The 13,357-nt window shown below is 46.7% G+C and overlaps 1 protein-coding gene across 1 annotated transcript in view; it reads right to left on the bottom strand.

The window, feature by feature from the left end:
• SLC25A33 (solute carrier family 25 member 33) overlaps window positions 1–13,357 on the bottom strand; it is a 70,640-nt gene that overhangs the window by 26,421 nt on the left and 30,862 nt on the right. Inside the window, exon 2 of the mRNA XM_085609764.1 lies at window positions 10,159–10,338. Coding sequence (XP_085465890.1) covers window positions 10,159–10,338 — 180 coding nt within the window. The remainder of the gene's footprint in view (window positions 1–10,158; window positions 10,339–13,357) is intronic.

Here is a 13,357-nt window from a genome sequence, read left to right as displayed (position 1 = left end):
TTTCCCTGCTCCCCGGGGCTGCCAAGCGGTGCCTCCCATGGCGCATGCAGCAGTATTTACATTGCACTTAATATCAGGGCATTGTGCCCCCGGCACCCGATGCCCGCCTAGCGATGCCAGAATGGACAGCCTCCTTGTTCCGGTTATCCTGCAGCACTGGCTTTCAATTTTTTAAGCCCTGCAACGCTGCCAACAGGGCTTAAGTGGGATGAAAACACGGGGGGGGGGGGTTCTCTCGAATGGGCGTGGTCAATGTCATTAAGGGCGTGGCTTATACACGTAAACGAAAAATCTTTGCTTAGCATAGTGTGCCGCCCGACTGGTATTTTGCTGCTTCTGTCATTGCATCCAGATATATAATACAACAAGCAACATTACACCTACAGCAAGCCAAAACTATTGGCTTTGTCAATGGTTGTTAGTTGCATAAGCAACAACTATAACTTCGGTGAATATAACATGACAATGCTTCAGTTCTGAAATGACTGTGAAATAACCTTAATGAGCCGCTACGAAGTTACCCCAAAAGGCAGCGACGGGTGGCACTGCTGCAGAGTGGAGATTTTTGTTTTCACCCCGAGGGTGCCCTGCTTTTTAGGTCTCGCCTGGGACAGCGCTTTAGCGCTGCTCTGGCGAGACTTATAGTAAGCGAGTTTTGGAAGTGCAAACAGTGGCTTTTCAGGCCTCCAAATACAGTGCATGTGCGCCGTCCGGGCGCGCGCACCATTTGGAGGCCTGAAAGCACTAGTTTGCTTTCACTTTCGCGGCCCCTTTGATGTCTCGCACCACTGTGCCCGCCCCCACTCCCCCCTCCCACTCCCTCCTCGTCAACTTCAGTGCGCGCTTGTTCTTCAAAGGTCCGCTCCCCCGCCCCCAAGCGCTCGCGCCCACGCTCCGCCGGGCTTGTTTATCTTGTTTTAAATACTGAATGTGGAACTGCAGTTCGTAGGGGTGCTGACTGCTTCTCGTGAATAAGTACCCCGCTCCCTATAACAGCACCTAAGGGCAACTTCTTTTATCACTCTGTCCCTCTTTGGTAATTACATGCAAAATCTCCGGAGTCAAAAATAGTTGAATTCCAAACGTGAGTCTTACCTTCCGCCCCGGGCAAAAGACCTCAAATATCCGATTACCTCTCCCTTGCTTCCAAGCTTAAGCAACGCAAAAGAGATAAAAACTTAGTGAGGTAACCAATTGCAGGTTTGGGGCGGAGTGACAAGCTAGCGTGTAGTCTTACGGAGGTCCTTTGTTGGTTGAAGTTTCAAGGAACCCTACTATTGGTTAGAATAACTGACCAGGCCCTGAAAAAAGAGGGCACGCCCATCGCCCAAGAAAAACTGAAACCAACGCGACTGTTGCTGCAGAACCGGAAATGGCTGCTCTCTTCGCGGTAGAGCTGCGTGGCGTAGTCAGTCGTTGGCGACTGTCCTGGACAGACGCGGACTCTGGTACAGAACACTTCACAAGAGCAGCACAGTGCGAGCCACCCGCTGCCCTGTCCCTGTCAGGAGTGTGTCTTCGAGAGGCACTCTCGTTGGTCAGGCGCGGGAGGGGCGAGTCAAGGGGCGAGTCACTTGAGGGGTTGCCAGCAACATGTGAGTTGCCGGTGTTGTGTGATATTTGGTATCCACTTGGTATCCTGTATGCCCTGCTCTTCGGCAATCTTCTGAACTCTGCCCTATTGGCCAGGTCATTAAACAAATTGTGTCAAATTTATATAGATAGGGTGATTAGAGTTAAAGAATGCAAAACCGGGACACAGCCATAGAAATAGAACAGTTTTTGGGCCAGGGTCGGATTATGGTCTAAGAAGGACTAGGCAAAAAAAAAAAAATGGAATATATATATATATATATAAATATATACAATTATTTTCTTTCCTTTCCCTCATGTGATGAGACCCAGGAGTAGGCTGCTAATGATACTGGCTTGGGGTGAAGTGACACCTAGTTACCTCATTAAATCCTGCTGTGCTGCATGAATGAGGCGAGGCAGCACAGTAGGCAGCTTTTTGGGGGGAGAGGATGTAGCCTTACGGCTAGAGCGGTTAACCTCGAAGCTGGGGAACCGGGTTCGTGTCTCAGCAACTTTGCTCTACATCCTGTGATTCTGGGCAAATCACTTAATCACCCTGTGCCTAACAAAAACAAGCATTTGCAATGCAACATGTCTCGCATTTGGCGACTTTGAGCTGTTGGCATTGTAAATCACAATTCCTTTTATTTATGTTCTGGTTTTTAAAACATAAATAAAAGCATTGTCATTTACAATGCCAATAGCTTAAACTTCTGTAAATGCGAGACCTATTGCATTGCAAATGCATGTTTTTAATTCTATGTGCTGTTATCTAACACACAGGAGGCCGTGGTAACTGACTCCTATTATGATTAATATAAAACGGCCTCTACAGCAAGGCTCTCTAGTGACTCGTCAGGTAAAGAACTGAGGACGCTACAGACACCATGCCATGCTCACTCGGCAGCAGGGCCGGCGAGGAAACTAAAATCAGTCCCAGCAAATATATTCAAAGCAACCCCAGGCTACAGGATGCAGCCATTAAAATGTGGCCACGGGGGGGGGGGGGGGATAGGGGGGGGGGGGATGGGTTTTGTCTGCTCAGAAAACAAGCATTTGCAATGCATTAGGTCTCGCATTTACGCGAGTTTGAGCTATTGACATTGCAAATAACAATGCCTATTGGCATGGTCATTTACAATGCCAATAGCTTTAACTCGTGTAACTGCGAGACCTATTGCATTGCAAATGCTTGTTTAGAACTGCTGGTCAATGCACCGGCGAGACCCGGCCCACTTAAAGCCCTGGCTGCCAATAATACCGCCCCGTTTCCTCGCTCTAATCCCTTGGAGCAAGGGCTCTCCATTTTTAAAGTGCCAAACCCTGAAACAGGCAAAATGAAGAGTTGTTAGCCGTTCACAACCACTTCTAAAAACACCCGTCCCCACAAACATTCTAGGGCAAGATAATGAATTTTTCTAACTCAAGCCCTACACTGCTAGGACACAAGGACGCTTCTTGATTTCTTAAGAGGGGGCCGTATCCTGACCCTCGGGACTTCGGAGACTTGTTTGGTTGAAAGTCTGTGCCATCTCTTCTATTCTATTCTATGACACATGGTCCTCACTTCTGATTGCAGCCCATTCCAGTCCACCATGGGCTCCCCATGTTCTGTGTCTCTCGGACAGTCCACTCCAAATACCGTCCCCATTTCTAATACCCTATCCTTGCACAGCATGTCGTTCCCAATGCCCATTCCCCAATTTTTTATGCGCAGTGGAAATGGCTAACCACTTCTAAAGCACCACACTGGATCTCAGTCAGGCCGAATTTCCAGATCATACTGGTTGTAGGAAGCACCTGGTAGTTTCAAAGGAGATACTGCAGTTTCTTCCGCCTTGCCCAGGATTCTGGCTACTAAGACCACAGTGGTAAGTAAGACCAGTCTTGCAGTCTCTGTGACACTGCAGAGGTAGCTGCTGTCGAGTATGTCAAGGTCTAGACCATGGGTACTCGCACACATTCTCCCAGGGGTCACAAAGTTTGTTCTGTGATATGATCGAAGGCCGCATTGTACAGGGGGTGTACTTTGAGTATCGCCAGTCTAGAATGTGGTTCGTGGTACTCCTTAAATCACAAACACAAATGTCAAAGGTTAGAAAGTGTGATGCCTCCAGCTAGCCATTCTTTTTTTAAAAAAATTTAAGAGCTCTTTAAATACACTGTAGACTTATCGTTATAACGTTTTATATTAATCAAACCAAGATCAAATATTTCTGGACCCAAGCTTTTCAAAGACAGAACCTGAAACAGTTTTTCCTCAAAATGCATTTCCCTGGCTTTTTTGCTGCCTAATTCTCAATTTTAATGACAGAGGCAAGAGGATCTAGGATAGTCTCAGTTAGGAGTACAGCAAATGGGACACAAAAGAATCCCATAGCTTGGTTCCTGCAGACATGGACAGGATTATCCAAGTCCCTAGGAACAAATGTCAGGAGAAGTGCCTTGGTGTTAGAATCAGGGCCATCGGGAGGGAAAACAACTCAGTAGTCTGGGTAGCTGATGGCTGCAGTGAGAATGTCTTCAGGTTCATCTTGACTTTACATGTCCCTAGTTGGGGTCAGGTGCTGGTGGCAAGGACCACCGATAGAGACTACTGCACCAGCGTTCCTCGAGGTCTGGAAATGGTAATGGTGGGCTATGGACCACAAGTTCTGCATAGTGGTTAAGGACACTGCCAGAGAAATGGTGCTGGAACTTAACACTGCAGTGGCAACCACACAGTGTTAGTGTGTAATTACAAACACATGGTGGGACCACACTCTGCCTTAGCTCAGTCCAGTGAGGTATCAATCTGATGCTGTGGGATCCAGAAAAGAACGTCAGTAAAGGGAGAGTGGAACAAATCTCTAAGGGAATGCCAGGTTTGAGAGAGGATTCAATGAGGGTGAAAAGTTCATTGCTCGAGTGTAGAGGGCGAGTTTCCAAGGCAGGGTTACCACGCATAGGATCAGATGCAGTTCTCACGGCTGCTGTAATTTCCAAAGCTTAGTAGAATTAATAAAGCTTAAAAGACTTCCACCAACTATGTTGTCTGCCCACAGGCAATTGGTGAGCTCGTTCACCTGATAAAAACGGGGACTTTGGGTAACTGCCATCCATCCCACGGCACCAGTCTAGGTAAGCTCTCGGGACAAAATATAAGTGGAAATTACCAAGAATAGAACCCCCCCCCCCCCCCCAAAAATGTTGATGTTCATTGTCTTGGTCTTTTTTCCCTTACAGTTGGGAGTAAGTAGACTGTTCAGCATCATCTATGGAGAGTTCCTGAAGTGGAGCATGAGTCGAGTCACACGGTTTTTGGGAGGGAATTGAATGCTGAATGTGCATTCACTGCGTTGTTCCATTCATCTTGCCATGAAAAGCTCAGTGCTAAACGTTTTTAGGTGACTTGTATCAGGAATAAAAAAAAGAGATGAACTCAATTTGACAGTTTAATGTTCAATTTCCACAAAGACAGCAATTTAACTATGCTTTGGAGAACATAGAGGGGAGAAAGTCTCTTGTCTTACATTACTAAAGCATGGAGAATGGGCCCTTTGTAGGCTCCAGCTCTGCATTTGCTTCGGAGACTAACACGGAGGATAAGGAAGACAAGAAGAATGCACCCCGCTTTGAGCCCAAATAAGCTGAAATTAGTCGTAGGGTACTTGTGTTTTTGGGTAGGAGAACCTGGAATGTCAGTTCAGGCTGGAATGTTTGTATTGGAGCAGGATCAAGGCTGGTTTGCATATGGCAGGGTCGAATCAGATGGTAGCATAGTGAGCAAAAAAATAAATAAATAAATGGATGGGCTTGTGCCCTGGTAATTATCAGTGGCTGAGATTAATTCAAGCATTCCATCCATCACCATTCATATTCTTCAGTTTCGATCATGGGCAGACGGGAAATGGCAGACAAGTGACATAACTCTGGGAATAATTGTGCAGATCGAGGTCATTGTGGGCTACAAGGATCGAAGAGATCACCTTGTCCTTTTGGTACCAAAAACCGTGGGAAAAAAAAAAAAAAAAAAAAAAAAGAGGATTCATGTGTGGGGCACAGATTGTCCCAGCACAAGGGGGCGGGGATGAGTAACAGTGTAAAGGTAGCACCACCACCCCCCATCTTTGCAATTATGCACACAGCAGACTAGGGAAATCTCTGCCGAGGTACTCAGGAGACTAAAGTTTCTGCAGCAGGGATGTCCATGTATGGGACAGACGCCAACGTTGGAGTAACTACGTTACTACAGAGACTGGAGGGAAACCTTTCTGCACAAATCTATTTTATGGTGGCAGAGCACAGGTCAGCCTTGATTCACGTCTCGCCCTGCTTCATTCTGAGCATTTGAAGGTACTTGATACAACTATTTAAATGTTCATTTTCGGGTCTTGGTGTTTCTGGGTGAATATTTAGGGTGGACTATAAAACATAAAATGTATATATTTGCATTACCAGGGCGGGCTTGGGTCATTAGCTCGGTAAAACATGGACTGCTCAGATCCAGTAATAGGATGTGATAGAGGGTTTAGTGAGAAGACGTTATTCATACTTGAATACAACCATTTAAGGTTCCTAAGGGGTCTACTGCAATCGCCACTGAGTTAGAGGTCAAAGGGCAGCTTGTACTGCAGGGTCTTGGGATCCCACCTCCAGGGCCTGCCGGCATCAACTGTACAGATTTGTAGCAAATTCTTCCTGCTCAAAGCCAGGTAGGCAATACTGTGGAGTGTTGTGAAAGATGCATCTAATAGAGACTTCTAGCTGCAGATTCCTTACATTAGAATTAACCCCAGGCCTCAGACTGGATCCAGAAACTCTTCTTGAGCATTGCCCCTGCGTGCAGTAGGTGACGTAGTTCGGCTCTGCATGTCATCATTAAGAGGATTAGGAAATTGAAATAGCCTATACGGGCGTCACTCCAGCGTGCTGACATCAGTTCTTTTTTTCCCCCGCGCCAGTCAGCGCAAATCCAGGAAGAACTACCCCTTTCGTCAATTTTCAGCTAACCTTTTTTGGACGTTTTGTTGAGGTTTTTTTCCTCCTGATGTAGCAGTAATGTCATTGAAGAAAGCCTGTGGTGCCTGTCACAGCTCTATGTTGGTGATGGACCTGCACCTTGTTTACCTCTTGCACCTCAAGCGCGACAACCCAAAGGCCCACTCAGATTGCCACGCAATGCACCCGAAGGCTTTGAGGAAGCTATCCCCCAAGCTCCTGTTGGCTCGATGTGAGACGATCCAGATACTAGTCGAAAGGAAGGTCCTGGAGAGAGGTCGCAGAATCTGAGGTCCAAATTGAAGTCCTCGGGCCATTCAGGTTAAGTCCTGCTCCCACAAGAAGATGTAATCGAAGCATGCTTTGACTTCACCTCATCCGTCGGCTGACAAGACTAGGGAGCATGGTCACTCAAAGGCTGGCTCGGTGGTTGAGCCAGCACCAGGGCAGTCATCGCCATTCCCTGAGTTTCCAGGATCTGGAGTGACCCTCGCCCAATTAAAATACTTTTATGAGGCTATGCATCTGCTATTTGGGCAGCCTGTTCCCGCCGCCATGCCTTTGGGCCCTGCAGGTTCATGAGGGGCATCTACTGGATCCTCACTGGCAGCTCCAATCGGGCCCCAGGGATCCACAGATCTGTATCGGCGCCGGTCGTGCCCTTTTGACCTTCTCTGGCGCCAGTCCAGAGGCAGATGCTCCCAGCCCCGGCGGCAGTCATCCCTTTTGTATCCCAACTCCAACATGGAGCATGAGGGGTGGACCCTGAATAATACCAGTTATATGATACCAACGTGGACTTATGAGAGGATTTGGCGGTCGCCAGCGGACTAGCTACATCTCCAGATACTGGCATGCTTTCTCCCCTTCACTTAGCTACAGAGGAGGGAGCTTCATCAGCAATAGTGGTGAGGAGGGTGGCAGAGGTCCTGGATCATAGCTTGCCCTCGGTGGCAGTCAAGACTAATGTATTGACATAAGTGCTTCAGCTGGGAGTGTCCCCTCAGAACTGCTTCTCCCGTTTAACAAAGCACTTACTGATGTCCTTCTTGGGACCTGGTCCAAGCCCAACACTGGGGCTCCTGTGTACAGGATAAGAGTCTACTGCCACCACCCCATTTCAGGGAATCCCAAGTTTCTCACCGAACAAGCTACACCGGAGAGCTTGGTGGACCAAGCCTCCACTCCCCATGTAAATGCTGGCGCATTCCCAACGGCACTGCCGGATCAGGAATCCAAGAGGCTGTACAAATTATGCAAGAAAATCTTTTTTTCTTCTACCAGCACTGCGATCCATGAACACTGCATGCTTTTTGGGCGACTATTCCCATGCTCTGTGGAATACGGTTGTGCAGGTGCTGCCAACGATTCCGGAAGAGGCCCGGGCCATGCTCTCCCAGGCAGTTGCAGACACAAGGATGCTGCCAAGTTCAACAATAGATGTGGATTGGATACCACCAACTAACTATGGCACCACACCAGATTGAGGACTACTGGCTTTTCTGGGGCTCTCCAAAATCACGTATAGACATACCCTTTGATGGCTCCCGTCTCATCGCAGACCAGGCAGATTCAGCGCTTTAAGGACAGTTGGGCTACCGGCAGGCCCACAATCAGAATGCATTAATCCTCAGTTTTAGCCAAGCTTACTTCAAGAAGGCATTATGCCTCATTTCTGCTCATGCAGATTGTAAGAATACCTTATGCCGCAGTCCTGCTGAGGTCCACTGTAAGAATGCATTGTGCCTCAGTTCTGCAGAGGCCTGCTGTAAGAAAACAATGCCTTAGCTCTGTACCAGGCCCACAGTCAGAAGGCATTATGCCTCGGTTATCATCAGGTCTCCTGCAAGAAAGCAATATGCTTCAGTTCTGCCGATACCCATTTTTAGGAGCCATTGCGGGCCACATTTTTGGCCCACGCACTGCCCCTGAATTTCCACTTGCAGTGACTGCTCTTTTGTGCAGAACCCCCTCCTTGCACCTGTCATCACTGCCCACGCGGCACCTCTATCCCTTAACAGAGAATCTGGGACGTCGGCCAACTCTCCATCTTACATAAGGTGCTCTAATTACCGTCACCCCTCCTGCCTGCAGAAGCCTTTCTGGACTGTGGTATTCTGCTGCCGAGCCAACTGCCACAAGGGCACTGAAGCAAAGCGCGGCAGGGCACAGTTTGCTTCCAAGGGGTCGACCTGGACTAGCACCGTTATCATATACATAAGTACTGGCAAAGGAAATAGGTCTGTATTGCATTTTTAGTGGCCATGTGCTAAATTAGTGTAATTTTCTTTTGCATAAATGCGCAACATTGTGTAAACTACTCAAACTCCAAAACCGGCATTTAGGGCTATATTTAGCATTAAATGCTCGCATCGAATTTGGACAAAAGAGCACATTTCATGCTAAATCAGAAAATACAAGTGCTGCGAACATCAGCGGATCATGTTCGAGTCGTTTACGTTGTGCCTGTGCTCCCCCACTATGTAAAAAGGTCTAGGAGCAGTGATACTCAAAGTACGGCCTGATACTTGACTCAGCACAAGATGTTAAATATACAGGCAAGCCTTTATTAAAAGGTAAATTGAAGCTAAAGAAAGGAAGTAACACTTTAAATCTAGGAACACCTTCATTTTCAAAGCCAAGGGTAAATACATGATAGGGTTGCTTCAAAATGTGTATTTTAATAACATGCAGAACCATTTCACCTTAGTATATCAAATTATATCAGTGCACTGAGATGTATTTAAGTGATCGCTTTCAAATATGAATTTAGAAGCATTCATATTAATCCCCCTCACACGGATAATAATGCCAATAGTGAACTAAGAGCCATATCAGTTGTTGCATGCACTCTTAGGGTAGCCTAGGTCTCTATAATTCAGGAACATTATAGTTAATTAAATCAAACGGGGTTTTTTTTTACAGCGCTCATTCATGTATTTCGAAGTCCTCTTAAATGTTACAGTAAAACGAAAAAAAGGAGGGAAAGGGAAATAAAACAATTGCCTAGGATCACACAATTTGGTAAAGTGGGGAAGCTGGGATTATTTCAGGGTTCTGGTTTCACATTATGCAATTCAGCCACTAGATGCATGTGCTTCGCTTCCCCCTTTACCCACCTTCGGGTGAGCAACATAGCGGTGGAGACAAAGGTATTTGAAGGAGAAAGCTAGAACACATACGACTCTCGTCAAGTAATGCAAGAAAAAAAAAAAAAAAAGTGGTCCCCTAAATGTGAGGGGTGGAAGGATACAAGTAAGCCAATCAAAAAGATCGTAAGAAGAGGACGAAAAGCTAGTAAATGAGTGGCAATAAAGCTAAACAATGGTAAGCAACTGGTTGGCAGAAGGCCATTGTAAGTTCATAAAAGGTGTTTCGCAACCAGACTGCTTGGGTATGCTCCACCTAAAGATGGGTACCATCAAGTACCATTGAGTTGATTAGGAATATCTTGAAAACACAAACGTACAACCCTATACAAATGTTATTTCTGGAATGTACTATATGGCTAATAATAGAGTAGCCATTACTTGTTCCTCTTCTACTTATTTAGTTTTAAGGATAGGACATATTATACAACCAGGAAGAGTACTGAGCACTTACTTGAGCACCTGGAGAAGCCCTGGAGACATGGATGCCGCTGGTCGCATCATGCCTGCGCCACTGATGCCCAGCTGCACCTGCTGGAAGTACACTGCCCGGAGGGCAAGACCAGAGGACTGCAACCTAGTCTTTATCACTTCAAGCGGGCAGGTGACTATGGCCCCCACTGTACCTCCGCATCTGAAACACATAGGATAGGGAAAACAATAAGTCAAGAGGATTTCCATTAAACATTCAAAACATTTATCTACAAACAGTCATTCATTGCACTGGACTTCACACTGAGCAATAAAGCCAAGGATGTGGTGTGGGTTTGCAGTGCAGTGGTTTTAAACAAAACCAGTGTGCATTAAATGGACTATGCACTTGAATTGCTCTTCCAAGAACTATAGGCGAGGCTATACATTTCAGTTGAAAACATTTCTACATTTTTCAGTCAGTCCCCTCTCTGAAGCATGACAAGCAGACTACTTGAAGTGGTGGACTGCATCTCACCATAGGGTAGTCCAAGCAGGGGACAATAGGTCTCCACCTCGATTAAACCAGTAGATCATACATCTAAACCTAGGATACCAGAGACAATGGACCACTTTTTCAGTCTTCGTTAGTAGAGGCAACAGACCTACTTAACCACAGCCTAGGGTAGAGGGAGCAAAGGAGTGTTGGTTTTATCCTATGCTTTATAACAAACTAGGTTGGTAGAGTCGATGGGCAAGCTTCCTCATAAATTTAAATAGTAGTAGTTTTTTATCACAACATAGGACAGTGGAGACAATATATGCTTTCTTCACTAGGGTGGCAGAGGTTACTGTAGTGCTTCGTCCCAATCTACGGTGTTGGAAGAATTGGGTTAGATGTTTCAAGCTAAGGCAGAAGGTATGATGTTCTTGCTTCACCAGAACAGAGAATAGTACAGGAGATGGACCGATTTCATTAAAAGTTAGGGTCGTAGACGGAATGGACTGGTTTCTTAACAGACTATAGTGCAGGAAACGGGCGGCCTTTATCAGTCTCAAAAGGTGACCAGTTGGCACACTTCCTTTGGAGGCAAGTATTCAACAAGAAACTTGCTTTTCTCAAATATTTTAGGGAGCACAATTCGAAATTCACAAGGTTATATCCTTATTTACATCAAATTCTCAAAACATGAGTTAGCCTCTAAGCGATTGGAGTAAAGCAAGAAAACCAACAGATGACAATCTCCAGGGTCGAGAAAGTGTGGCTAATGAGACCATCAGCCTAATGCATTGGTGTCCAAATGGACAATCACCGAAACAGTATATTTTTTACCCCTTTAAAGGATGAGTAAAGAAAAGGGAACCGCCTCAATGATAGTCAGCTGTCACACAGGGTGGCCAAAACAGAACACTGCATGAACTCTGGGGTTCCTGTAGGAAAACTGTGCCCGTGAAGCAGTCTCGAAGACTCAACAGCATTTGTAGGGTTGTACCTCAAACACTAGGCTTCAAAGAGGTTTGCTTTCTTCTGCAGCCCCCTGCCCCCACCAGATCTACAACCTGGGAAAAGCAGCGCTTAGTGCTGCACTCAATTCCATCCTCAACACATCCCTCAAGACAGCCACCTACCCAGATAGCTGGAAACATGCAGAAGACACTGCACTCCTCAAAAAACAGTCAGCCAACCCTGAAGTTCTCGGCAGCTACTGACCCATCTTGCTGCTCTCCTTCCCACCCAATCATCAAGAAGACCATCAATAGACAATGCTCGGACCATCTACAACGCCTCAAACTCCTGGATGACTCGTAATCAGGATTTCAAAACAACCATAGCACTGAAACAGACCTCATTGCTGCCACAGACAACATATGCACCATCCTCGACCGTAGACAAACCCTCGCCCTCATTTTCCTAGACCGTTACACTGTTTTCAGCACCATCCCCCACCACACCCTCATCACCAGACTAAACATAGCTGAAATACAAAGACCAGCACTTAAATGGATATCTTCCTTCCTCTGGAAGAACACAAGTCAGACTCTTGCCATTCACATCAGAAACCAAAGATGTTATCTGCAGAGTCCCACGGGATAATCACTCAGACCCACATTTTCCGACATGTACATGCCTCCCCTAGCTATCATAAAATCCCACAGAATGAACATCCCCTACGCCGATGACACCCAGATGATTTTTTCCCCTCTCGGACGACACGACACGGTCACCAACAAGACAAGCGTCAAGCAATGCATGACCAGCATGGCCAACTGGATGAAAGAAATTGCCTCAAGCTCAGCACTGAAAAAAAGTGAAAAGCAGATCTTCTGGAATAAGAACTCACATTGGGACTCCATTTGGTGGCCTGCCGATCTTAGATCCAACCCAGTAGACCAAGCTAGGTACTTAGGCCTTAGCCAGGACACCAACCTCAACATGAAGTCTCAGGCCAGTGCCACTTCCTCCTCATGCTACCACATACGCTGCATGTTAACGTAATATCTTCGAGTGGCTCCCACTGGACACCAGACGTACCATCACACCAGCCTTAATCACAAGCAAATTGGACTAAGCCAATGCACTCTATGCTGCATCTCAACTCATCTCCTTCACAGACGCCAAACCATCCAAAATGCTGCTGCTAGACCCTGTCCAACCTCCTGCGTCAAACCCACAGCTCCTCAGGGAACTCCACTGGCACCCCATCAAGAAGACAGACCGCCCCCCCCCCCCCCCAAACTTCACTCAGCATCACTCACACACAGCCGGCATCCATAGAAGCAAAACAGAAGGTCGATCACACTCCTACCAGGCTGCCAAATCCTGGGACGCCTACCCACAAATCACCAAGGCCTCCTCTTCACTTATTGAGTAGGCAAGAAGCTGAAGACCTGGCTATTTAATTAGTCTTCCTGCTGGACCATTGAGACTGCTGGTATTCAGACTCAGCCTCACCACCTGGATATCCTCACAGGTTACAAGCAGCAGTCTACAAAATCGAATTTATATTACACTGACCATGCAATCGCTTAAGCACCAGGTCAAATTCAGGTTGCATCTTTGGCGCTCAGCGAAGGTACCTGGTGAAGAGCAGTGCCCATCCCTCAAGCTGCCCACAAGTGAAAAGCTCCTCATACTGACACCAATGCCAGCCCCTCACCGATATCGTCTAGCCCCTTAGATTGTCCATCGCGTTAATCACAACCCCGTCCACCTATATCTGTTTTCATACACCACAATGTTA

Source organism: Triturus cristatus, chromosome 1_2 (genome assembly GCF_964204655.1).
Source record: "Triturus cristatus chromosome 1_2, aTriCri1.1, whole genome shotgun sequence".
NCBI lineage: Eukaryota > Metazoa > Chordata > Amphibia > Caudata > Salamandridae > Triturus > Triturus cristatus.
The sequence above is the reverse complement of the archived record's forward strand: the minus strand, read 5'-3'. Positions and strand labels throughout refer to the sequence as shown.